This window comes from Leptonychotes weddellii, chromosome 4 (genome assembly GCF_054177405.1).
Source record: "Leptonychotes weddellii isolate Sample4059 chromosome 4, ASM5417740v2, whole genome shotgun sequence".
Lineage (NCBI taxonomy): Eukaryota > Metazoa > Chordata > Mammalia > Carnivora > Phocidae > Leptonychotes > Leptonychotes weddellii.
The window spans coordinates 82,738,009-82,764,030 of record NC_138372.1 but is presented as its reverse complement, the minus strand read 5'-3'; the positions used below and the strand labels follow the sequence as shown (position 1 = coordinate 82,764,030).

The window sequence follows — 26,022 nt, the reverse complement described above, 5'->3', positions numbered from 1 at the left end:
AAGCAAGGGCCCCTCTTTGCTGGGACTGAAATGCTCCGTCTAGGGCACCTGGGTGGCTCAGATGGTTAAGCGTCTGCCTTCGGCTCAGGTCATGATCCCAGAGTCCTGGGATCGAGTCCCGCATCAGGCTCCCTGCTCCTTGGGAGCCTGCTTCTCCCTCTGCCTCTCTCTCTCTCTCTGTGTGTGTCTCTCATGAATAAATAAATAAAATCTTAAAAAAAAAAAAATGCTCCGTCTAGGGTGGTACATGGTCAGGAATAAATCACTTCCATATCACAGCAGAGCAGTCTAATTACTGTCTTAGAAATAGTGATACTTTGTATATACCTGAGCCTTTGGACAAAAATTTTGTTGCAGTTTTATGCTCATTCATGATGCTGATGGATGAATTATATTTTTACTCTGCGGGAAAGTTGACAAAGCAAGAATTGGGACCTTAAGTATGTGAACAGCTTCGTCCCCACTTTTCAGCCGAGTCCTGTTCTCAAAGACATAATATGGTAGCTGGAACCCACTTTGCAAGAATGCTGGAGAGCAGCAGATGAATAAAAATCCACTGAGTTGGGGTTCCTTCAAAGGAATAAACCCTTTAGAAGAACTTGAGAATCCAGATTAAAAAGAACATTTCATTTCCATTTGTTATATACCTAAAAGTGAATTTTTATTAAAAGCAGATCACATCACTTCAGGAAATTCAGAAAACTATATCTAAATACATGGAACGCAAGATATTCCTCATCAATTTAGATTCTTATAGCCTCATAAAGATAAAATGCAGATGAATTGATTTAGATCAAGACTTCATTAAATTTTAGAATTAGCTTTTGGAATCCCATGTATTGCAATGTGCAGAGTCTGATTCCTGAGCATTGTGACAAAGCCATGAGTGGATAATGATAAAGTGCATGGTTGCTAGAAATAACACAGTCTGCCTTTGGTTTGTGCTAATAAACTATAAGACAACCTAAATTCCAATTTTAATATGAGAAATCCACCTCATTATAAGTAATCTCAAACTCTGTGTGTTACCAGCATTTTCATGTGTATTCTTTGGTGAGTCTGAACTATAATTTGCTGTTTATGCTTCTAATGTAAATCTCCAATTTCTGGTTGGCCACCTTGGCACTAAACCAGCGCTCGAATTTATTTCCATCTTTCCTTATTTCTTACATCAAAAGAGACTGTTGGTGTGAATAACAAATATTCAATCGACTTAGACGTGGGGTGGCAGGCAGCACAGGCATTACCTGTTTACCTTGTATTGCCTGTTTTGAATTGGCCTTTCTGGGAACAAAACCAATAAGACACGATGTTCCTTCATCTAGTTTTCGCCCAGGTTATTTATCAGAAGACACCCCCGCCCCCGGCCCCCACCCCATGGTGGGGTGAAGAATTCAGCCCGGGAGCAGGCTTCCAACCTAACACTATCATGGATTATTGCTCTCCCAAGTCATGAAGGACTTCATTGTCCGAAAGACTCTGGCTTGGGCTGATGATTGTTTTTGATTCCAGGTCCTGCTGCTAACACATTTGTAAGCCGTGGGACAACAGCGTGCTGGGAACGGAACGCACACTCTTTGAGCCACTTTGAGACTTTGCAAGGGCTCCCCCCGTACCACCCCAGCCCTCGCTGTCTGGTGCAGTCATTGGCCTGCTAAAAGGCAGAAACAATTTATTACACCTCGGGTGGTACTTAAAACAAACTTTATTCTCAGGAACAGCAGTTATGTCTCCTTGCTGCTGTATATGTTGCTATTTCCTCTAAATACTAAGTCTGTAGATATTCAATCAAATTGCTAATCACTCAATTTCCCTGCCACTTTCCTGGTTCTCCAGGTTGCCTCTCATGATACTCCATGTAAACACTGTATTTGCAAAGATACACAGATCACCATCCCTGGAGTCACATGATCACATCAATCTGTGAAAATAGCATGACTTAAAAATTAAAGTCTCTTAGTACTCTGCCAACAGGCTTTGGCATGATCTTGGCAATCGCTTAGATTTTTTTTTTTTTTTTTGCTGTTATAATTTTTCCCAAGTGGAAATAGTCTCATATTTTGCAGAAGTTGTCCAAGCTAGTGAACATCGATGCATCTTCCTGGGTACTAAATTCGTCAGCTGAATGCATTCAGTCCACAGAGGAACCAGTAAAGTGAGTATGCAACTGCTTGGTGGCTGCTCCTTTCATCTTAAGAAATTGCAATACAAATTCCTGAAATCATTTACGCAGGAATTTTTATTCTTTAAATCTTCCAGTGTTAAAGCAACAAGAAAACACTTAGAATGTCCTTTGGTGGAATCTTATTACACTTGTTATATATGTAAACTGATATTCTTTGATGCCAGCACGTTCGTTGCCCTTACAGAGAAATCTCTGCACAATGAAAACAAAACAGAACGCAAGAGGACAAAATAAAATGTCAGTCTTTGCTGCTTCGAATTAGATACATTAACAGATTGTCTGGTAACACAAATTGGCAAGAATACAAAAAATCTACGTATTACAGTATTTCAAGAAAAATAACTTCATTTGAATACAAAAGGATAGATACACTTTCTTTTTTCCTAGAGCCACTCTTGGACAGTGGATGTGTGCTCGCCCTGGGAATGACTTCAGTGCTGCTAAGATATAGGGGGGATGACTGGCTTGAGCTTTTGGAGGGGGCTGTTACACATGTGCGTTACTAACATCAGACAAAGAAATCTTTCAACCAACAAGGGTTACAGAGCAACGTTCACTAAAGCACAGGTTGGAAGGGGTTCAGGGACTGAAGCAGGCCAATATGGCAGCTTGTAACAGATTTCCTTATACCCACAGTGCACTGCCAGCAAAGAATGCTTCTGTTTGGTTGGTCCACACACTGGGCCAGTGGTGCTGGGGCACCCCACGGGAGAGTAGCGAGCGGTTGTAGGTTGCTTGATTTGTTTGTTTGTTGTCTTTCCTGTGTCGGGGCGGGGAGGGGGGGGCTGTCGCGCCTTCCCAGGCGGCAATAAGCTCTGCAGCTGGCCATTTGATTTGCGGTGATAGGCTCAACAGCTGCCAACGCCTCTGGAGTCAGAAATGAACAGTCTTGACTCGGATGTGCTGTCCACGGCTGATCAATATGGCTTAGTTCAGTTAGGCCTTCTTAGTTTGTACACGGTGTCGGAGTGGGGGTGTCTGAGGGTGTGTTTCCTATGGTCGCAGCGAATGCTTGCGGGTCGCGTTGCCCCCCCTCCCCCCACCCCGCTAGGCGGCGGCGGGCCCGGGCCGGGCTGGTGGCCGGCGGCGCGCCTAGACCAGCAGGGGGCTGGCGGTGCCCAGCAGCGCGGTCAGCAGCAGCAGCGCGGGGGAGCCGGGCGCGGGCGCCCCCTGGCCGGAGTCGGAGCCGCAGCTGCCCGCCTCCTCGCACCGCAGCTTCTCGCACAGGATGCCGGTGTACGCGGCCGGGCAGAGGCAGCGCACGTTGTTGTAGCACGTCCCTCCGTTCTGGCAGTGCAGGAGCTCGTTGTCGCAGACGTTCGCTGCAGAGCGGGGGGTGGGGGGTGGGGTGGGGCGCGGGGAGGAGAAGCAGAAGCCATTTCAGTGCATCTAGTACAGCAGGTTTTCAGCTTAAAAACAGCTCTACGGATCCTGTGTTTCCGCCCCCCTCCCCTCCCCGCCACAAACTAAGCACGCGACTCCCAATTTCCAAACAAATGTAGTTTGCTGCCTTTGTTTGTTCGTTTTTTTAAATCGTATTTGTCCTTTTCGTACAGATTTTTGCTGCGATCTTGGATAGTATCATTGTCCATGTCAGGCTATCGAGTACAAAGTAAGGGAATACTCCTGGTTTGGCAGTATCTTCTCTTCAGAGGACTGGGACCTGTTGGGACCTCCTGCGTTTTTAAAGGACAAGTGCCCTGATACAAGAATGCCGAGTTTTAAAGCCAGATGAATGGTAGTTAAAATGCAAAGCGGTATGGCTAAAAGGACCAAGAACTTCAAAGGGGTGGGCCATTCTCCCTGCAGGTGATTCCAGCGGCAGCATGCGGGAAGACAAAGCCTACGGGGGAGGCAGGAGGAGAGAGGGGAGGGGAGGGGGGAGGGGAGGGGGCAGGCAGCATGCTCCAGGCAGGCGGCAGCCAGATCAGAAGAGAGAAAGTGGGAGGAGAGTGAGGATGAGCCCTCATATTTGCCCCTGACAGCCTATTAGGGATATTCACTGCCTTGTAAATCCGGGAGGTAGTAGAGTCCAAGGTTACCTTGATTTCCCGGAATGATAAAAAATGCAGTGATGAGACCCTGATTACCAAAATTTCACTATGTCCGTCAATTAATAGAATCGGTTTGAATAAATCAAGCAAGCAATTCCAGATACGAAAATTCATTCATGGTCCCTGTCATGTAATTTTCATCTCTAATAATTACTTATTTCAAAGTTCTGGTTATCCTCATTAATTCCATGTCTCCTATTCTTTTAGATAATCAAGGTTTCACTGATTTAGCAGAATGTTAAATAGGACCCAGGGAAATTAAAATAACAACAAAGAGTAAAAGAGCCAAGAACACTTCCAACAACATATGCTGCTTAAGCATTTATTATATAGAACCACTCTGGAGCGGGGTGGGGGGGTAGGGGCAGAGCAGAAAAAGTAGATTTTTATAAATTATAACATTTTTCATTTTTAAAAAAATGTCATGGTCAAATTTCCCCAGGGGTACCACATGAATTAAACCCACACACACTCACACACACATGCACACAAACACACTCAGTATTACTACCAAGTTCAAAGCATTAAAAAAAAAAAATCTCCCAAGTAGTAATTCAATAATGCTGCTTGTCCATTAATTGTGTTCAGTAGTCATGTCACCTTCAATGGACGCTTCCTACACACAAAAGTTCTAATGCCCTGTGTGCAAATGAGCTGAGGAAAGATGGTAGTGGACACTCACAGAGTTAATAACAAAGTGCCCTCAACGGGGCCTCGTTTTACCGTCTTCCACAATAACTCCTTGGCGACCTCTAAGACAGCGGTATAATGTATTGGTACAATTTTCAAAAATACCCACACTTGCTGTCTGCAAATGTCAGAAGTGACTATTAAGGCCTACTAAATCCTTCAGGCTCCAAATATTGACATACAAGGTGGTGTTGTGAGGGCTCTAACGATTATATAAGCTGCCTCTCATTGGTTGGTAGAAATCTTGAATATTAGACCCAATTTATAGTATTTTATGTGTCATGGTTAAAAATGTCAAGAGCTGTAGCTGGGAGGCAAAAATCTACACGTGTAGAGTGGTTCTACTCATGGTCAAAACTGGTTGTTGTTAATTTGAGAAGCATCCACAGGTTTTCAGCATTTTGTTTTGCTTACACTTCAGGAAATATCTGTTTAATTGGGGTAACATGGAAGAAACAGATCCAACTAACTGTTTCGATTTAAAGTTAAAGATTCTTAGCATTTCTAGTCCCAGGCAGCAGATTGCTGAATGGGATATTTCCTTCCATTTGGGCACTAGAGGTAGGGAAATATCTGTTCTATCAATATCAATAATTGCTTGCCTTGGATAATTGAGAAGAAATCAATAGTTAATTAGATAATGCTCCCCTTAAAAAAAAGCTATTTTTCTTCTTGGACTTGAACGTAAATCAGTTGTTGAACAGAGATTTCTTTCTTTTTCCTTTCTTTTTTTTTTTTTCCCAAGAAGCTGGTGATTAAGTTAAAATCCAATACCTTTCCTACACTTAAATAATCTGCTAGTTGATGTTGGTGAGTGTGAGAAATTCAATAACTAGGCAAGGAACAGATGTAACCCAGGATTCATAATATCATGGATTGGGGAAGCAAATTTTTTTCTGTAAGAGATAAACAGAAAAAATCAAATCTAGAATATATTTTCATTACTTTAGAATTCGCTATAAGACTTTTTACATTTAGTCTCCTGATTGTGCTATTCAACAAACACAGAACTTCAGCTATGTGCGGCATTCTGTTGGAATCACGTGCTAGAGGCGCATCTGAACCTAACTACAGATCTTACTTGCTATTCATAAATTTATCCTTCATCTTCATGTCTTTTTGAACCAAATTTGTGGTGCTTAATGAATAAACTAGGTGGCTAACAAATATCACTGAGCTCTTCTTCAGCATATGAAGCCTTTTACTAAACACCAAACAGATAAAAAGTGATAAAGCGTGATCTCTGCTCTTATGGAGTTCCAGTCTGGTTGGGAAGATAAAATATAGGCAAGACATGATCTAATAATAATTTCATTAGCATGCCTTTATCAATTCCATCCACCTCAGCCAACATCTGTCGTGTGCCGGGCACCCCGCTCGATTGTACTGTCGTACCTGCCCTAAAGGAGCTCACAGTTTGGCAGAAAACAAATAAAACGAACATGCAGAAATAACTGTGCTACAAAAAAAGACTATAAAGGAAGTATTTGCAAAATGCTAGGGGAACTGAGATGCTGGTGTAAATAATTATATGGGGGAAGATTAGAAAAGATTCTAGGAAGGAGATTGTATTTGAACAATAGTGCACTCCAGGCAGATATTGGTAGAAGGAGCATTATGGATGGGGAAGCTGTATGAGTACAGACAGAGAGACTTGCAAGTGCAGAGTGCTGGTTATTAAGCAATTGTCTCTCAACTCTAAAAGCACCCTTCTTTCTGCACGTTGTCTCCGGCTTCCACCGACAGGGGAGTGTTGCCCTATGATGGCCCTTCACCCCAGTAGCAGCATTTGGTCCCAGTGTGTAGCTTTATTCAGACCAGCTTTATTTCCTCACCCCCTCCTCCCCTTAGAAGGTTCCTGCACCAACCCAGCAGCATTCCTTCCCTAGAGGTTCAAGCTCAGCTCTAAGGGGCCCTGCCCAGGTTTCAGAGGTCCCAGGCAGCAGCTAAGTATTATGTCCCCCCATGTCTGTGGGGTCTCCCCTCAGTCCTTTCAGTTTCTAATAATCCATCCTCTTTCCTGTGATCCCTCTGCCCAGGAGTGGTGCTGCTCCCTGCTTATACAGTTTCTACTATCTCTGACTTCAGTGTCCTCTTCTCATTTCCAAATTCCAAAACACCAGTTCAACTGTTCCCTTTAATGAATTCTCTCTGTTGAGATGCCTAGTGCGGTTTCAGTTTTCTGACAGGAGCCTGAGTGAGAGATGCATGGAACACATTGGCGAATTGTGAATGGACTGGTGTGACTGGAATGTTGGATGTGCACAGGGCAAATGGAGACTAGAAAGGTAGGCTGTGGCCTGGTTGTGTACATTCTATATAACACACAACACAGAGTTTCGATAATAGGCAATGGGAAGCTGTCAAAACCTAGGAGCAGGGTGGTGTTTTAAAGGGGGGAGAGACAGGTGAGGCTTAGCCAGAGAAAGGACAGACTGGAGGTGAGGGGCCCAGATGCTTCAGTAGAATGGGCTTGGTCTGGTTAGAGCAATGGGGAGGGAGAGGGGATAGATTTGGACGCAGGTGATTTGAAATGGTTAAGAGAGATTCTGAGGTTCCTGTTTTCAGTATTCAGATGCACTGTAATAAAATTTATTTAAAAAAGTAGATTGGAGGAAGACTTTGGGCAGGGAAGAAAATGCACTTTTTTGGACCTATTGACTTTGAGGGGCCTGTAGGCTCTTCTTCAGGGGTCTTGTTCTTAGTTGGAAAAACCAGTTAACCATTCAGGACGTAGGTCATCCTGGAGATACAGGTTTGGAGCAGGAGCGATGGTGGTCATTGTTACAGATTGAAGTGAAGGGAATAGAAGACCTAATCTTGGTAGAATGTAGAGTGAGGACAAGTGAAGGCTCTGGATAGAACACTGAAGAATATCAGCATCTAGGCCACAGGAAGAGAATGAAAGATCACAAAGGGTCCTGAGAAGAAAAGATGTCAACAAAATGCAGTGATCATATGAAGGTATACAATTAATTCTAGAAGCCTTTCTGCTGTGGGTGACTCTATCTAGGGATAAGCAAACAGCCTGGAAGAGTGTGAGAGGAAGGGTACTTTGAGTGAAGGAAATTGCAAAATAAGGATTACATGTTCTTGATTGAATCTGACAGAAGGGATTTGGGAATAATTAAAAAAAGGATTGGAGAAATTTAAGGAATTAACATTTAACAGAGGTCTTTGGTTGTCAGTCTAAAGTGCTTTTCAACAGTGGATGATTTTGTCTCCCAGGGGAAATTTGACAATGTCTGCAGGCATTTGGTTGTCACACCTCAGGGGAGGGCATGCTACTGGCCTCTAGTGGACAGAAGCCAGAGATGCTGCTAAATATCCCGCAATGCACAGGACAGCTCCCCCCACGCTACACCCCCCAAACAAAGAATCACTCTTCAATTAATGTCGATGGTAAAATGATGAAGTTCTGGACCAGGGTGTCAGCCATAGCAATGAAGAGGAGCGGCTGTCCTTACATATACTGGGCAAAGGGGAATGAAGGTGCCTTGCTGATTCTAGATCACAGAGAGATAGTGAGTTTTTAGGTGCAGAGCCATGGGAATTAGAGGTGACTGTAAATACTCAAAGTTGAAATATAAGAGTGGATTATCCTTGGAGGGGAGTAAATACAGAAAGCTGGGATTTAAGACAGACCCGTTGGATCACACACCATTGACAATGAAAGAATAAGAGAGAGGAACCAAAATCACCCGTCGTATAATTTGTTCTACTTTGCTCTGTTAGGAATAGTAAAATCGCAGTGTGGGCAAACTCCAGAAACTAGACAAGTTCTAGATGAGGAAACTGAAAGCAATTTATGGAAGAACTAGAGCTAGAATCAGGGCTCCTGATTTACAGATTCCTGCTCTTTACATAGAAAAGAACGTTCAGGAGAAACACAGTAAATGGTGGCGTGCAGTGCGCATCCTATGTTCCTCAAGACAATCTAAATAACTTCTGTAATCCTCAGTGGATTGTCACATGTACTGACCAGCTGTCCTGCCTTCATACCACACTGTGACTAGGCAGGGGTATAGGTTGAGAGCATTAGATCTCATATCTTCCAGACTTCCACTGCATTCTGGCAGCACTCCAAATACCAATCAGCTCATCCATAAAATGTAACCAAAAATATCAAAGGTCTAGGTTGGGAATAGCAACAGATAAACACCATTTACAACCCTGGCAGTATCTCCAGTTCATCCAGCATGTCACTGCAGATTAAAATTCCAACCAGGGATTGCTCCCCAACACACATCTTGCAGTTCCCACTTCCTTTACTTGGTGCCCTTCTATGTGGATTTGTCTCATACTGAAAACTCTCACCTTATTTGGGGAAGTATTTACATTAAACATGTCCTGATTCTATCTTCATTGCTATTGACAACCTAAGGGCATGCGATCTCTGTAAACAGAGAAGGTTTGTCTTTAAGTCCTTTGTATGAGACTTGATCCAGTACTGGCTGCAAATTGTTATTTGCCAGACACCATTATGTTTATTATGGTGAAATATCCTTAGATACCAGAAAAACTAATCCTACTTTGGTATTGGCTTGACTGTATTCTAAAGGATACTTTTACCATTGATAAAAATAATTCATCAACCGTCTAACGTTTCAATATTAGGAATGCTTTCAAGTGGAGCGACCAGAATGATCTGTGGCCCCTAAGAGATAAGGTTAGGTTATTAATGTTAGACCCAAACAGTTCTGTGGCCAAAAGATGAAGTGTGGGGTCCTGGTGGAGAGGCTGTGGTTGGCAAGGTGTTACAATAGTTCCGATCACACTGGGGCGCCTGGGTGGCTCAGTTGGTTAAGCGACTGCCTTCGGCTCAGGTCATGATCCTGGAGTCCCGAGATCGAGTCCCGCATCGGGCTCTCTGCTCGGCAGGGAGTCTGCTTCTCCCTCTGACCCTCCTCCCTCTCATGCTCTCTGTCTCTCATTCTCTCTCTCAAATAAATAAATAAAATCTTTAAAAAAAAAAATAGTTCCGATCACAGCTTCAGTAAGCAAGCCACAATAGCAGATAAATAAGCTTCCACAGTTGCTACGAGTTTATAAAAACACTCAGAATTTTCCAAAGTGAAAAAATAGGAATGAGCGGTATTTCTTCCTTCCTGTTTCCCTTCTTATTTTTCCTCTGGCTTCGACAATGAGCCACAGGGATGTGGCTAAATTATTCAATTCTTCAACTTGTTTTTGTGGGTTCCTTGATTGTCATACATGTTTCCTCTTCCCAAACTGCAATCTCTTGTCAAAATGTGACTGATGAGACCTTGATTCCTTTTTCTTCCGTTAGTCCTTTCTGGAAGGCATGGAAAAGCAGACATAGAGAGGGATCCCTATGCTCAAAATGGGCACCAGCCAGAACTTAGTGTTGCTGCTTGTTCTATTCTTCTTTGCTTTGGTGACCTGAAGGGTCACTTATTCCCGTTATGGTCATGACGATCCATTGCATTACAAAAGGGAAGTTTTCTGTGTTTGGATCTTGTTCAAAGCCACTATACATTTAGGTTCACCCTGTCAGTGAGCTGCTATGCTTGAGCAATGCTGGGTCTGTATTTATAGACTTGAAAGTTTCTCTTTTTGGCTTTGTCTCAGGCACTTCAAGGGATAGATGCAACGCGTTGCCATGACAACCTTCCTTGATGGTTGTATTAATAAAGTGACCTCTACCTTCCCCACCTGAAATGAGCCCAGGATTGCCGAGGGAAAGATGTTCCAAATTGTTCCTGTCCTTTTCAAAGAAACGTCAAAGAGTGAAAAACCTCTACCAAACAGGCTAATAACAAAGGCGTGTGTGCAACATTCAGTTCCGATTTAGGCATTTGAGATTTTGTGGCAGGGAGATAAAGAGCTATGATTATGACCCACTTATTCAGCCTTGGCGGCTGTGATACGAAGTTGTGAGCTGTGAGATATGAAACTGGGCCTTAGCTCCTGGGGTATGGAAGAATCTTTGCAGGCTGGTGTCTAATGGCCTTTTGTGAATTCTGGGCACACTAACTGCATTTCCCCCCCATCTTTTCTCACTTATGTCTGGCTATGAAAGGTGACATGGTACAGTGGAGAAAACGTTGATTAAGAGTCATGAAACCTGGGTTCTAGTTCTGACTAGCCATCCCTTTGCTGTGAGGTCTTGGACATACCATGAAGCTACTTAGTGACATCTACCCATCCATCCATCCATCCATCCATCCATCCATCCATCCATCCATCACCCAACCAGGCACTGTCCTAGATGATGGGCACATGGTGGGAGCCAGGAAGATGATGTAGCTGCTTCTGTGGAGCTTGCATTCTAAGGACAGCTAGAAAGTTAGGGAAAGAATTTGAAGTATGTATTTCTAAAGTTCTCTTGAACTTTATGTTTTGCATGTATATTTTTCACGGGGAGCCTATTGTCTTAAGAGGCAAAGAGTGAGGAATTCCTCCTCTTTTTCATCAAATACGTGATGATAGTTGGACTTCTCCAATATTACGAGTCTTGGTGATGACTCGGGTGGCTGTTTTGGCTTGATTGGTTTTGCCCGTCGGTCTTATCTGGTGCCCCACTGAGCAGGCATAGTTTTTCTTCCGACTTGTACTAGAAGCATGAGGTGGTGTCAAGAGAATGAGGTGAAGAGACCTTGTGATTCAAGTTGGGTCTCTGTATTTAATGGGCCGTGTGAACTTGGGGCAATTGTTTCACCTCTATGTGCCTCTCTTCCCTTACTTCTGAAGCAAGAATAGTTACACTTGTCCTGTTCACCCACCTCGCAGTTGTTGGGAGCCTCAAGGTGAATTATGTAGAGGTGCTTTAAAAAACATAAAACACAACCTAAGGATACTTTGTTAATGTTCAACACCTTCCCCATCCCCCGCCCCCACCCCCAGTGCTAGAAGCCCAGGGCAGAAGAGTGAGGTGCTTATTCCTATCCCTGCCAGATAAGGAATTCATCACTACCGTTTTCACTTGAGCACCTTGAATTGGTCATCACTACCTACCCAATTCAAGGTGCCCAAGTGAAAACGGAAGCAAATGTCCTCCCTCAAAGACAGCATCTGTATATGTCCTCTGAAGGTATGAATCTTGAGACAATTTGGGGTCAAACATTCAGGTCTTGAATATTTGTATTCAGCTGTTGTGTCCTCCACAAGGTTTTGCAAGGTTGGCTTGGAGGGGCAGTGCTTGTCTTCTCAAGGGTGACTTGTGTACTCTCACTCAATGTGCATTCTCCTGTACTGATCAGAGTATAGAAGGTGTGTTTTCAGGGTCCCAGGGAGCCCAGCTTTAGCTTCTGCTCTGGGGAGGCAGGACATAGGTTCAGATGCAAACAGTACCTAGACTGCAACTTGGAGGCGATCAGTTGGAAATATTCTTGTCTTCCTGCTCTCAACCTCCACTCCTGTCTGTGTCTAGATCCATCTGGGGACAGTGGTGCTGGGGGCATGATTCCCGTGTGACAGCATCCAGGTCTCAGGGTCATGAGGCTAAGGAGCAGAGCTGAAGGGACTGTAGGGAACAACGTGGGAGCTGTAGGCTGAGTGGTCAAACATGTGTGGGTAATCAAGACACTAGAGAGAAGCCATTCTATTCAGAGTCATCTAATTTCAAAGCACTGATTATGGGAGTGACACTTGCTCTTGTCCAGTCAAAAGAAACACTGCTCAAAACATCATAAAAAAAGCCATGTTCATTTTGAAGGAGCCTGTGTTTGCACTAGGCAGTAACCCAGCTAGTGTCAAAGAAATAACAGGTAACTCCAATGAAGGAGTGAGAGGCACTGCCCAAACCCCCCAAAGTTGTCAGCCTTTGAAACCTGAAAAAAAAAAAAAAGCCTTTGCTGATGTTGAGAAAGAACGAATTCACTGAGAATCCCACGAAGCCAAAGGCTGGGCATCTTTTCCCAAAGCGATCATTAATGATGTATTGAAATCCTATTTAGGTCAACACCTTCAGACACAGACACAGGCAAAGTGCTCATAAAAATGGTGCTGAGAAATCACAGAGTTTCTCATCTGGTATCAGAAAATGCACTTGTCTAGTTTAACAAAAAGGTGCGGCCTTCACTCTTTTTGCCCGAGGTGAAAGATGGTGCTCGTTGGGAAGCTTAGTCACACACGATGCAACACACATCAGGGTATAAACCACCGTTTCAAAGTGCAGGACGTTATGTCAGGAGGAAAAGCAGCCCAAATATTTATCCAGCATGATCCCCCTAAGTACAGACTTACACCTCTACACATGGCTCATGTGATACAGACCTTAGAAGAAGGACTGGAACGAACTGTACCAAAATGCACAACCAGTGTTTAGCTCTGGCTGGTGATTTTAGTAACTTTAATTTTCATCTTTAGACTCTTAACTTGTTCCAAATGGCCAAGAATAAATATGTGGTCCTTTGAAGATATTAAAAATGTTAATAAAAGGAACTGTTGTTACTTGAGAAAATAAAAGGCATATTTTACTGAGATGATAAAGGTGATTCACGTAAGAAATGATCCATGTGACCAAATCTTGCCATATTTCAGAATTTGTGTCATTCATATATATTTCTAGTCAAACTACCAGTTATCTTAAATGTCTGCAAAAGTTATCCCAGAGTATCTTCCCTAACTGGGATTTAAATAAAAACTTGAAACCACACACACACACACACACACACACACACACACACACAAACAAACACAAATTATCTCAGGAAAGACAGAAGCGTTCCTACACAATCCTGTAATCCTAGGAAGGCCCCAGACACTGGGCTTCCTTGCCTTGTCAAAACTACACAGCCTCTGGAACTGAAGGGATCTGTAGCCCGAGGGCTTGCTTATTGTTAACTGGTACAGATGATGAGAGATGAATGGACATTTTTACATTGGCAGATCACAGTGATGACTGTGATGGAATTTTCCACTATCATTCCAGGATAGGGGCTCCGAGTCCAGCTTAACTGCCCTGAAAGAAAACATATTTCATGCAACTTGAGTCTGCAGCAGACTCCTCTGGGTTCCCCTTGTACGTGTCTGCGCCATGTCTGACATGCTCACTGTGGTTATATGTTAGTATGGAGCGCTGTTCCTGGCACCAAACTGATGCCCAACAAATTACTTACTGAACACACAAATAAAATATGTCTTTTGTTCTCTGCCTCTTTCTGAACGGAGGGCATATGTCTATTATTTGTAGATAGACAAGTAGATTGGTAGATAGGTATCAACACACAGGAATATAGAGCTTATAGGCTGGAGAGTGGGAAGTAGAAGGAACTTTCCCTTGATGGCTTCCTTTTGTTTCTGGGCAGTAGGAGGTAAGACTAGCTCCTGAGTACATGGAGAGGGAGGGAAGGTGAGATCTTGAGGGCAGGGGTGAAATATTTGGGAGGGAACAGGAGAGGAAACTAACTGAGGACACCTGGAAAAAGTGCTGGGCAGCGTTGACACTCCAGCTCAGCTCGTATCCCATGACTTGTCAGGCCTTTCCATCCTACTTTCTGATGGAGAACACTAGCAGGAAGGGAATGGTGACTTGTTTGGGGTTTCTTCCTTCAATGATACAGCGTATGCCTGGGGAAGGGTAGGAGGGAGGGGAAGAAGCAAGAGTGGCCGGCGGAGCCAAGTGAGCAGAAGCACCCCCTTCACTTTTCATTAGGCAAAATGTATTAGCTCTTACTATAATCTTGGCATGCCAGCCATATGAGGGTGGAAAAGACATGGCCCTGAAGGAAATGAGTGACTTTTTTTTTTTTTTAATTGGAAGGTAACTCGTTAAATTCGGGACACAGGCTAAAGGAAAATCCAGATGGAATTGGGATGGAGGCCGAGAGACCATCAGAGGCACAGAGAAGAATGCAGGTAAAAAGATTTGGTGCTCTTTGAAATGACGTGGGAATTGTGAAAGGCAACTGTACAGCTGAAGGCAAATCTGTGAAACAGTCCACATTCTGAGGAGGAGGTAGGGCTATCCTACAGGCCTTTGATACTTGACATTAAGAATCTGAAGTATCTGTGACTGAAAGGAGATAATTGTGTCATTAATTCACATGCATTTTTTTTTTTTGAGACAGAATTTCAGTGCCTTTGAGCACTGTGTAAAGCTAAAATATAATTTGAGGTTCCTGTTTGTCAAGCTATAGCTAAATGTTTCCTTAGAGACTTAATTTTTCCTATATATACTTGGCAGGAGTGTTCCAAATATGGTCTAAGCCCTCTTAGGATTTTTAAACAGCAGGGATATTCAAGTATGACAAATAGTTACTGAAATCACACAGCAGTAAATTTTCTTAATGATTTTTTTTTCCCCGGGAATCACTGTAATTCACTCTTGTCTGTTGTGGCCTTGCTGTCACCATAATCACCTCCTGACAATGTCAAACCAAGTCTTGGGAGGTGATTTTTTTTTTTTTTAAAGATTTTATTTATTTATTCATGAGAGACAGAGAAGAGAGAGAGAGAGAGAGAGGCAGAGGGAGAAGCAGACTCCCAAGGAGCAGGGAGCCTGATGCGGGACTTGATCCCAGGACCCTGGGATCATGACCTGAGCTGAAGGGAGACGCTTAATCATCTGAGCCACCCAGGCGCCCCTTGGGAGGTGATTTTATAAGAGGATGAAACAAAGCCATTTCCCTGTTAATGCCAATGTCAAGGCGAAATGAATTGGTGTCAATAAATTCAAGGTGAGGAAAACAACATTATGGAATCAAGAGAACGTGCATAATGATGACATGAGTCATTTAGGGATGCCAAGCTCCAAGTAAAAATGACTGCTAATTTTAAAAAATGTATTCGCCACTGCACCAGGGACCAAACACTTAAGTGTTCTCAAATATATTAGCGAGGTTCAGGAGGGACAAGGGCTTACAATTACAGACGAGTCACAAACATACCTTTTCGATAAAGTCAGTGGTGACCCATTGCAACTCACATTGTCCTTTCCCATTGATACATTCCCGAGATATCCAGAATTTGAACGGCAAACTTTAGTATTTCACTGCTTACCGTGGTGTTGTCTAAAAGTCTGGGTTCGAATACTGACATCACCACTCATGGCTGGATTTCTGAGTCTCTCTTTTTTCATCTGTAATAGAGGCATCTCAGAGATGTTGTGAGCATGAGAGATCATTCAGCTCAATGATTATTATTAAGAGTTTTGTAAGTGTGGGGTGGGGGGAATGGATGGGTTAGCCTGGGTGATGGGTATTAAAGAGGGCACGTACTGAATGGAGCACTGGGTGTTATACACAAACAATGAATCATGGAACACTAGATCAAAAACTAATGATGTAATGTATGGTGATTAACATAACATAATAAAATAAAATTAAAAAAAAAAAGAGTTTTGTAAGTGTGGGCACTGTTCTAAATCCTGCAATAAAAACCAAGACCGGGAGAGCCACACGGAAATGGTGTTTGTGTTTAGGTTCATGGATTTACGTCTCCTTAGAGAACGTAACTTCACATAGGGTGTGCTCTTGTGTCTTCTAGTTCACTTTCATCGTTAATAGTTTCTAGCTTCTTTGGGGCTTAATAAATACTTGTTGATTTGAAAAGAAAATCATCTTTCACATCTACAGTTCCTTACATAGAAAAAACAGCTGCTTACCTGTCGGAAAGAAGATCTATTTGCTCATTTTTCTTTAATGAAAAGAAAAACAGACAAAAGCGCTTACTGAGGAAAACATTTAGGTAAGACAGGGATGCCAGGTGAGCTCATGAGTGACTTCAATAATTCTGTGCAACATAGCTTTTACTAAAACTAAACTTCAAATGTGCGGCAAAAGGGAAAGGTACTCAGTTCTTTCTTGATAGCCAAAAGAACTTTTTCTTAATTGGTTAAGAAAATGGTGTAGGAATGAGAACAAATCCAGAGAGGATGACCGGAAAAGGGGGAATAGGGTCATTGCAGGTCTAGAGAAGGGCGTTTTCAGGCTTCTCCTAAGAAAAGCACGGCTGTTGTGTCTTGGGAGAGAGGTGAGCTAGTTAGCCCCAAATCAAGAGGCTAGCAAGCAAACGTGTGGAAGCTGGACCTCCCTGGGCTTTCAGATCCAGCGGCAGAAAGATAAAACAAGGAGGAATGCTTTGGATACAACTAGGAGGCTGTGAACATTATTTAAAACACAGTGAAAAGATGTTCGCCCTCCCCTCTGAAGCAGACTAAGGCATACCCAAGGTGAGATTAGGCAGGGATGAGTAAGATTTGGGTGGGCTGGTTAAAGAGAGACCACACAACAGGCTTTGAAAATATCTTCTTCTAACACATTTAACTTTCTTTGACATTTCCTATTTTTATTTTTGAATATACATATTTTTATATTAGTAAGGAGTTATTCTAGAATGTCTACTCCGTGAACATCAGGATTTTGACTGTTTCATTCCTTGCTCTAGTGCAATGCCTAGAAAAAGCGCCTGGTACCAGACTGTAGTCAGTGAATATCTGAGGACTCCTGAGTGGATGAAGACATGAATTTTATAGAAAAAAAATCACATATTTCATACCCAGTGCTTTCTTTCTACTTCTAAAATATCTTCCCACTATGTCTATTCTCTCTCCCCAAATCAAATGCACAGGAGTGCTATGGCCGGATTGAGTATCTCACAAAGTTTACGCAATACCTCTCACTCATTGGATAATTTTGTAGTCAGAATCCCCCACGATGTGCTGAGAATCTCCTCATTGTCTGCTTTTACTCCCCAACATAAACTTTCCAATCCTGGCTAAACTACTCACTGTCTTAAATGCACATGTGCGTGCGCGGCATGCACACACACACACACACATTAAATTATAATTAAGATACCTTTGCATGTCATCTTGCCAAATATTTCCACTAACCTGGCAGGATAGGTATTATTATTATTATTATTATTTCCATTTTATGGGAGATGTGTGGATTTTACCCCAGCCCCACCAGCAACCCAGCAGCAGAGGCAGGACTAGGACTTGGACCCCTCTCACCCCAAGCACCATCGGTCCATTCTGCCTTCCTGCCCTTTGGCTGCTACATACTGGCCCCTGAGTCAGTGCCTCTGCTCCTGGTGTGTCCTTCCCTAAACTCCCCATCCATCCCTAAAAGTCCAGCTCATGGACAACCCCCACCATGAAGATTTTTGGGGCTGTTCCAGCCTTCAGACCCCAGTCCTGCCTTGGAAGACAGATCTAGATCTAGACATAGGTATAAATGTAGATACAATTTGAACAGCCTGGATTTAAACCTTGGCTCCACCAAATACTTGCTGGGTGATCTCATGAAATCACTCAACCGATCTTTGTTTCATTCATAAAATGTAGATAATTTAATACCTGGTATCCACTTCATAGGACTGTTAAGTAGATTAAATGGGTTAATACATAACAAGGCAACCACTACAGTGCCTGACACACAGAAAGTCCTTTGGTAAATGTCAAGGTTTATTTGACTCTTCAAAACCTACAACAGACACTCCTCCATATGCATTTCTCGTCTCTTCCATGGAAACATATGCAATTTGAGGGGAAGGCATTGTCTTGCACCTCTTTTCATTGTTCACACTGAGCAGCACAGTGCTTTGCACAGAGTGGGTGGTCTATAAATATTACTTCTTGAGGGTAGTGGACATCTCTTGTCTTTGTATCCTCTGACATCTCTTTTATCTTTGTATTGGAAGCATCTATTCTATTGCCTGGCACATAACAGGGGATTCTTCATGGTGTTTTTTTCCGAGCGATTTCTGCATTCCTAAGATCATGTGAGAGTTAAATCATTCCTGAGGCTACAGCTGAAAATAATCTGAGTTTCATTACTGACTAAACTAAATAGTAGTTTTAGCAATGTCCCTTACCTTAGTTGTTTTTAATGCCTTTTGCTTCTGTTTCCTTTAATTCTTTGGAGAAAAGGAGAGCAGCAAGGAGAGAGGGGCAAGGAGGACAGGGAAGGAAGGGAGATTCAGGGTTGGTTTGATCTGGAAAGAACTACACACATAAAGCTCTCCAGAGATGCTGTGCGGGTTCTCCTCAGGGAAGGGGTGGAAGGGTTTCAGCTCTGCTTGTTTGGGAGTATGGATCACACTTAAAGTTGAAAGCCTTCAGAATCTTAAATTAAAACCATATCTTAGATTTAGCCTCTATCATGGCTATTTTATTCCAAGGACCAGAAGGATGAATAAATCTCATGTATTCCCTATAAAGAAAGTGCAGAAGGGTGAATAGGCTTTTGCTCTCTACAGATTCAACTTTCTGACTTCTCCTGAGGCCAAAGCTAAGACTCTGACTCAAACAAACACGTTTCTTGTCTCTAGATGTGCTGCTTCGCACGCTGCGTGATCCGATGCGGATCACTTTATCTGGTTTTATCTTCCAAAGTGCTAATTGTTTTGTACCAGTTGATCCATGTAGGTCTCTTGGTTAATCTAAAGTTCTTTGTTCCCATTCACCCCCCCTTTCCCTGGGTTCCTGCTACCTGTCACTGTTGCATTAGACCTGTCATCTGTGTCCAAGTCACTCATTTCCATGAACTGCTTGCTTTCTATGCCAGGTGCCCTTAACTAGTCACATTTTCTGAATATCACTCCAGCCTATTAGGATGTTTCAGGCAGGTCTCCGACCTGTTCAATCAGGCAATTCCTTTGTGCTAATGATTGTTGGCTATAACTCTTTACGCTTGTCAGATCCCCCTACAATGTTTGAATGCCCTATTCTAAAGGTTTGCCTATGGCTGGCCTGGCTTCAGCAAGACAAAACAGGGCAGTTTATTCACAGATTGCAAAGAAAGAAAAGATTCACAAAGGTAGGAAGTGGGCAGCAGAGGTTTTCCGACAATTTAATAAGTTTCCAATGAGAACTCTTGGATTTTCTTTTGATCTAATGCTTAAATATCTAAAAATATCTTAATTAATATTCTGGGTTATTAGTATGCTCTTTTAATTCATCGATTCTATTTTGTGGGAACAAGTGTAAAAAAAAAAAAACCCCAAAGAAACAAAGGTACCATGAACTGATATTGTGTATTATTTTTTCTAGTACTACATAACTAATAAGATGAATGTTTATGATAAAAATTCAGTCCGTAAAGAAGAATTATGCCAAAATTTCCAGATAAATGAGTTTGTATGATCAAGTTATAAACTACATGATATAGATTTATTTTACAATGCTAAACATCAATAGATCCTCAATTATATTGCCAAGAGCAATAATGTGAGAATAGTGTGAAAAGACTGAATAACCACATGAGAAAGTAAAGGATTTTCAGTGATTTCCAACCTTCATCAGTTTATTTCCTAAGAAGCATATAATGAATTCATGTTGATGATGGGCACTTGCCTGATGACATCAAAATGCATGATCAGTGCGTGCTAACTAGACTGCGAATCTAGCTCAGGACATTCTTGATTGGAGGCCACTCAAGGCCCAAAGGAAGACCTGAGCTGGCTGGCATGGGGGAAACTGAGGGTGAAATCAAATTTCCTGGTTTGTTTGATAGATTCGAGAGATAACTGGAAGTCTCCTGGTATAGTTTGTCTCTAACCCATTCTTTAGGAGAAAGAGGGAAGGCTGTGATGTCATACAAAGCTGGCTCAAATCTGGTCTCTTCAACTCACTAGTGGTGGGAACTTGGCAGGGCAAATAACCTCCCTGAACCTTCCACATCTGTAAAACAGACACAACAAGTTTTCCTAGCAGAGTACTTCTGAAGGTGCAAATAGGTACTGCATATAAAAAGCTTACGAATAAATGGTAACTATTTTGATGATAGAGAGGTCTAAATGAGATACAATTGTCTATGAAACTCCTGTCCAGTAGCAAGAGCTTCCTAAATACTAGTTTCTCTTCTCCTCTTAAGAAATTAAAAAAAAAAATCTCTATCTAGTCCCTTTTCCTTTTTGGTAACTAAGAGGAAAGGCAACATGTTGATACGTCATTTTATGCATCATTTGGTGCAGAGGGGGTGGGCGGGTAGAGAAGGGATTTAGTCAAACCACAATAATGACAAAAGCTACCATTTATTTATTGAGCACTTAATCTGTGCCAGGGCATTATTCTAAGTGCTTCTCATGCATTAATTTATTTAATCCTTTTAACCGTCTCATAAGGTAGGTATTCTTATCCTAATAGTCTTATAGATTGAGAAACAAAGACCCAGGGAAGGTAAATAACGTGTCTAAAGTCACAGAGGTAGTGGGTGGCAGAGCCTGGGAGTGGGTGGCAGCCAGTTCTGTGGACTTAGCCACTTTGTCTGACTGCTCTGCTTTACATCCATATGCTGGAGTGCTACAACCACTATTACTTTTGTCCCTGTGTTTCCTTCTCTACCACATCGAAACTGGTACAAACCAATTACAAGGCATCCAGGTGCTGAGGGGAACAGAAAACAGAAAATGCACATCTTGGTTGCAGACCACCTCAAAATTTAGATTGAATACTGAGTTTCTCAGCAAGGGCAGGCACAGACTATACCAGGTCCTAAATCCATCCATTGTCCTTACCGGCTTTGCTGCCAACCAAGTCCAAGCCACTGTGACCTGTCACCTGGACTACCATAAGCTTGTTGGTTCTAATCTTGCCCTCCCCTCCTTGCCCCTTCTACCATTCATTGTCCTCACAGTACCCAGAATTATTATTATTATTATTATTTTCCAGAATTACTATTTTTTTTTTTTTTTATTTGAGAGAGAGAGAATGAGAGACAGAGAGCATGAGAGGGAGGAAGGTCAGAGGGAGAAGCAGACTCCCTGCCGAGCAGGGAGCCCGATGCGGGACTCGATCCCGGGACCCCAGGATCGTGACCTGAGCCGAAGGCAGTCGCTTAACCAACTGAGCCACCCAGGCGCCCCTCCAGAATTACTATTTTTAAATCGAAACCCCCATATCATTAAGCTCTCTACTGTTTAGCATCCACTGCACTTAGAAGAAAGTCCGCACCTCTTGTCCTGATCTTCAGGGACAGGTGATCTGGTGCCCAGCTCCCTCTCCCACCTCATCTCAGCCCCTCTCCCTCCCATTCACTATGCCACCCACACTTTCTTCTTCCCATTTTCTGGACCAGCAGAGCTCCTGCCTGCCTTCCGGCTTTCTCCGGACGTGTTTCTTCTACCTGGAATACTCCTCCTTCAGAACTTTCCACAGTGGGCTCCCCCTTGACACTCAGGTCTCAGTCGATGTGCTACCTTCTCTGAAAGGCCCTGGCTAACTACAAGTCTAAAATGGTTTCCACCCGCTGTTTATTCCCTGCCTTATTTCCCATCTGCCTCCCACCAGCATGTGAGCTCTTGAGAGCAGGGTCTGCGTTTGTCTTCCTATATTACCATGTCCTCAGTACCCAGAACAGTGCCTGGCACAGGATTCGTGTTCCATCCATGTTTATTGAATAAAGTGTGGACTTCTCTATGGCTTGTCTCACCCAGCATCCTTCCTTTAAGGGCCTAAAAAAACGGCGGGAATAATGGATTTTACGGAAGCTCTCCTGGCTGGGATGAATTTTAATTGCTCTTCTACCCCAGGATTAGATAAACTTCAGACCTTCTGGGCTTTAAGACGCGGTGATCACTATAGAACACAATCAGCACCCCAGCGCATCGGGCTTCCGAACACTCTAGAGTTAAATATCACAGGATGTGTGGCAGTGATGTTGTTTTATGCACCTCGCTCCAGGGCAATATTATGCACTTGGCAATCCAGTAGAAAATCCCCCTCAGAGAAAAGATCATTCCTTGTGATGGATGGACAGTTTCCAGCATTGGTTTCCACAGCGAGGTTACCTCCTAAATTTCTAGTTTGGTGTAAAAGTGAAAGATGAAGGATGTACTGCCTTCAAAAGAAAAGAAATTATCAAATTATCAAATAATTACGGCTATTATTTCAATAGAAGTGCTTTTTCCCTGGCAGTGCAGCTAAGATGCTAGGCATATAAAGAAGAAGTAAGAAGTCAATATGAAACCACGGGCCATAGAGGAAATAATTTCATATCCCAAATAGGAACTATTGGATTTCTTTGTGAGACGTAATTGCCAAAGTTATTCCAGGTTGTATAAAATCTGTCCTGCCTCAAGAATGATTATCAGCTCACCTCTGTCTGAGGAAGAGAGCGGAGGAGCGAGGTCATGGTAAAAGAGGTTGCTAATGGCCCGCGAGCAGGCTCTGGGTGAGCAGCCAGCTCGGCACTGCGCAAGCGTGCGGCTTAGTGGCATGGGGCTCGGCACTGGGCAATGAGATGAGTATCGGGACGAGAACCAGGACTAGCCATCTGTGACGCCGGGATGGGTCTCAGCCTGCACACACATTGTACTGAGAACTGTGGTTTGAGGTTTTCTCTCCTGGCAAAGCCAACGGTTTTCTACTTTCAGCGTTCCAAAGAAAGAGAAAAGAACAAAGAGCAAAATGAGAGATTAGCCACCACTGTCCTTGAACCCATCAATGCATGTGTATGTCCGGCTAGCTGGGGGGCGGGGAGGGATCCTGATTTGTGGGTTTCAGTCTCCCACTGGTGAATCCACAAGCAAATAATTTGCTCTGGGAGCATCTGGTTGGCTACGTGTGAAAACGCTGCTGTGAAACCTTTTCTTCAACATTCCAGAACGGTGTATTGGATTTGTGCTCCTTTGTGCCAGATTCTAGGTTAAAGCACTCCATCCCAAAGGTGTTTCAACAAACTGTCCCTTGCTGGCTTCCAACTAGCATCACTGCATAATGGATTTTGTCAGGAGAAACTAGTAGGGAGGCTAAGGCCTACCCCTATCTGTAAGGAATCATTAATCTCTACTGTGAATAATTTTGCAAGACTTGACTGAATAAAAAATAAACTCCAATTGAAAGTACAGCTTTTTTTCCCTTGGCAACTTATTTTCCTCTCCTGCCTTGCTCCCGCCCCCACCATTCCTTTCCTTTTCTTGGGCTAACATCTATGTCTACCGGCAAGGGGATTTGCAAAGACTCTTCAACAGCAATGAATGCAGAGAATGGGATCTTCAGAAAGTATATATTCTATTTTGAGGCTGAATGAATAGCATAACCTGAAGTTAGTGGCCTCTGTGTTAGGAAAACAAGAACACAACACAACAGCACCTGCTTTGTCTTTTTTTTTTTTTTTTAAAGCGAAGTTTTGGATTTTACAAAGGATATAGGAATAAAGTTATCCTAGGTTTAGGACTCGAACAAAATTAATTCGATTTCTAACTCACTCTTCTTGAACAATATATCTATGTCTTTGCAAAGCTGCCTAAAAAAAGGCAATAAACTGCTCTAACTTTTTTCTCTTCAGTACAGCTCAGGTAATAATAGGTATGTGAGCCAATGCTGTACAAAAATCCAATACTGACATTTTTTAGAAGTGAAAGAGATTAATAAAAGTAAGCAATACGCATTAAGAATGACCTTACCACAGTAGCCGTCCAACTTTCTAAACTGTTTTGACGCTTTGGAAATTATAGAAAGTAGAGCAAAATTAGGCAAAAATTAAATTATATTCTTTATTAGGGAATAACACTTCCAACTTGAAAATAACGTTTACAACCAACAAATAGGATTCCATATATGTAGGAAAACTATAGAAACTGGAGTGATAAGTTTGGCCCGCTAGTTTTGGCATGCAAAAATATTACATGCGCCATCATATAGAGCCCATCACATAGAAACTATAACTATAGTAATGGTAAGGGTAAGATATCACAGCTCTCTTTTCTTTTTTTCCTTCCCTGTGAGTTGTTCAGGTTCAAAAAGGCCATCAGGCTATTTTTTCAGTAACTGTTTCATGAAGACTGTTAATATGTGAATTAACCGAATTTGCAGGTCTTTAAAAGAGGAAGCTGTGGACACTTTGCTCATTTCTGTCCATGTCACAAATGATACCTATTTTTTAGTTTTAAGCCAGATGGTCAATGAAGGCAGTGACCTCAGTAATAGCCAACGTAATTACCTACTTTATTTTCACTGAAATCGAAACTTCATTGAAAATAATTTTGTCTCTCAGTTTATTTATAGTGAAAAGTGCTTTTTTACCTTTTGAACTTGAAGACTACTGGGCTGAATATAATGGCTGGAGATCTCCTTTAATCGTCTCTAATGGCTTCAGAGCAGGCTAAAGTTAAATTTAAAATGATATAGAGTTCTTCTGCTTCCGCCAGATTGGCAGTTCCTAATTTTAGAAGATTGCCACTGGAGTGATATAACAGTGGAACCAATGTGCCATCCCCATTAATCTGACTAACAGATTGAAAGTAAGGGGATTTTGAACTAGCATTTTATTATACTGTGTTTTTTAATATTTGACATTAGACATATGGTGAATAACACTCCCAAACTTTCATATGAGGACAGGTTGGAAATGAATATATCTGTTCTTGGGCTATTAGAGTAAGTGAGATCAACTTTTAAAAGGAAACTGAGCCTTTTCCATGAATATTATGGATAAAAACATACCATCCCGGGGATGGGCTCATTGTCTAATATCGTTAAGGAGTCTGGGATATATAAATGAAAAAAAAGAAGTCTTCAGAAAAATTTCCTTACACTACTCATAACACAAAAAGCCAAGAAATTAATGTTCTGCTTCCTTAGATATTATGGCAAGGTATTAGATTTCATAATTTTCTAATACTTTAGAAGGCTAACACATCCTCACACTACAAACTCATAAGTCTACTGATATAAATAATTTATTCTGGAAGCTTATGTATATTCAAACTGTAATATTTATAAAAGAATGTCTCCAATTTTCTTGTTACAAAAAACTTAATAAAAGAAAACTTATTGGGGCGCCTGGGTGGCTCAGTCATTAAGCGTCTGCCTTCGGCTCAGGTCATGATTCCAGGGTCCTGGGATCGAGCCCCACATCGGGCTCCCTGCTCGGCGGGAAGCCTGCTTCTCCCTCCCCCACTCCCCCTGCTTGTATTCCCTCTCTCGCTGTGTCTCTCTCTGTCAAATAAATAAATAAAATCTTTAAAAAAAAAAAAAAAGAGGGCGCCTGGGTGGCTCAGTTGGTTAAGCGACTGCCTTCGGCTCAGGTCATGATCCTGGAGTCCCTGGATCGAGTCCCGCATTGGGCTCCCTGCTCGGCGGGGAGCCTGCTTCTCCCTCTGACCCTCCCCCCTCTCATGTGCTCTCTCTCTCTCTCATTCTCTCTGTCTCAAATAAATAAATAAAATCTTTAAAAAAAA

At 42.5% G+C, this 26,022-nt stretch overlaps 1 protein-coding gene across 4 annotated transcripts in view; it reads right to left on the bottom strand.

Moving 5' to 3' along the window:
* Window positions 1-635: 635 nt before the first annotated feature.
* NTNG1 (netrin G1) overlaps window positions 636-26,022 on the bottom strand; it is a 314,772-nt gene continuing 289,385 nt past the window's right edge. For all 4 annotated transcript variants that reach the window (XM_081815569.1, XM_081815571.1, XM_081815572.1 and 1 more), the window contains one exon: window positions 636-3,507. In XM_081815569.1, the coding sequence (XP_081671695.1) occupies window positions 3,278-3,507 (230 nt within the window). In that variant the 3' untranslated portion in view covers window positions 636-3,277. The remainder of the gene's footprint in view (window positions 3,508-26,022) is intronic.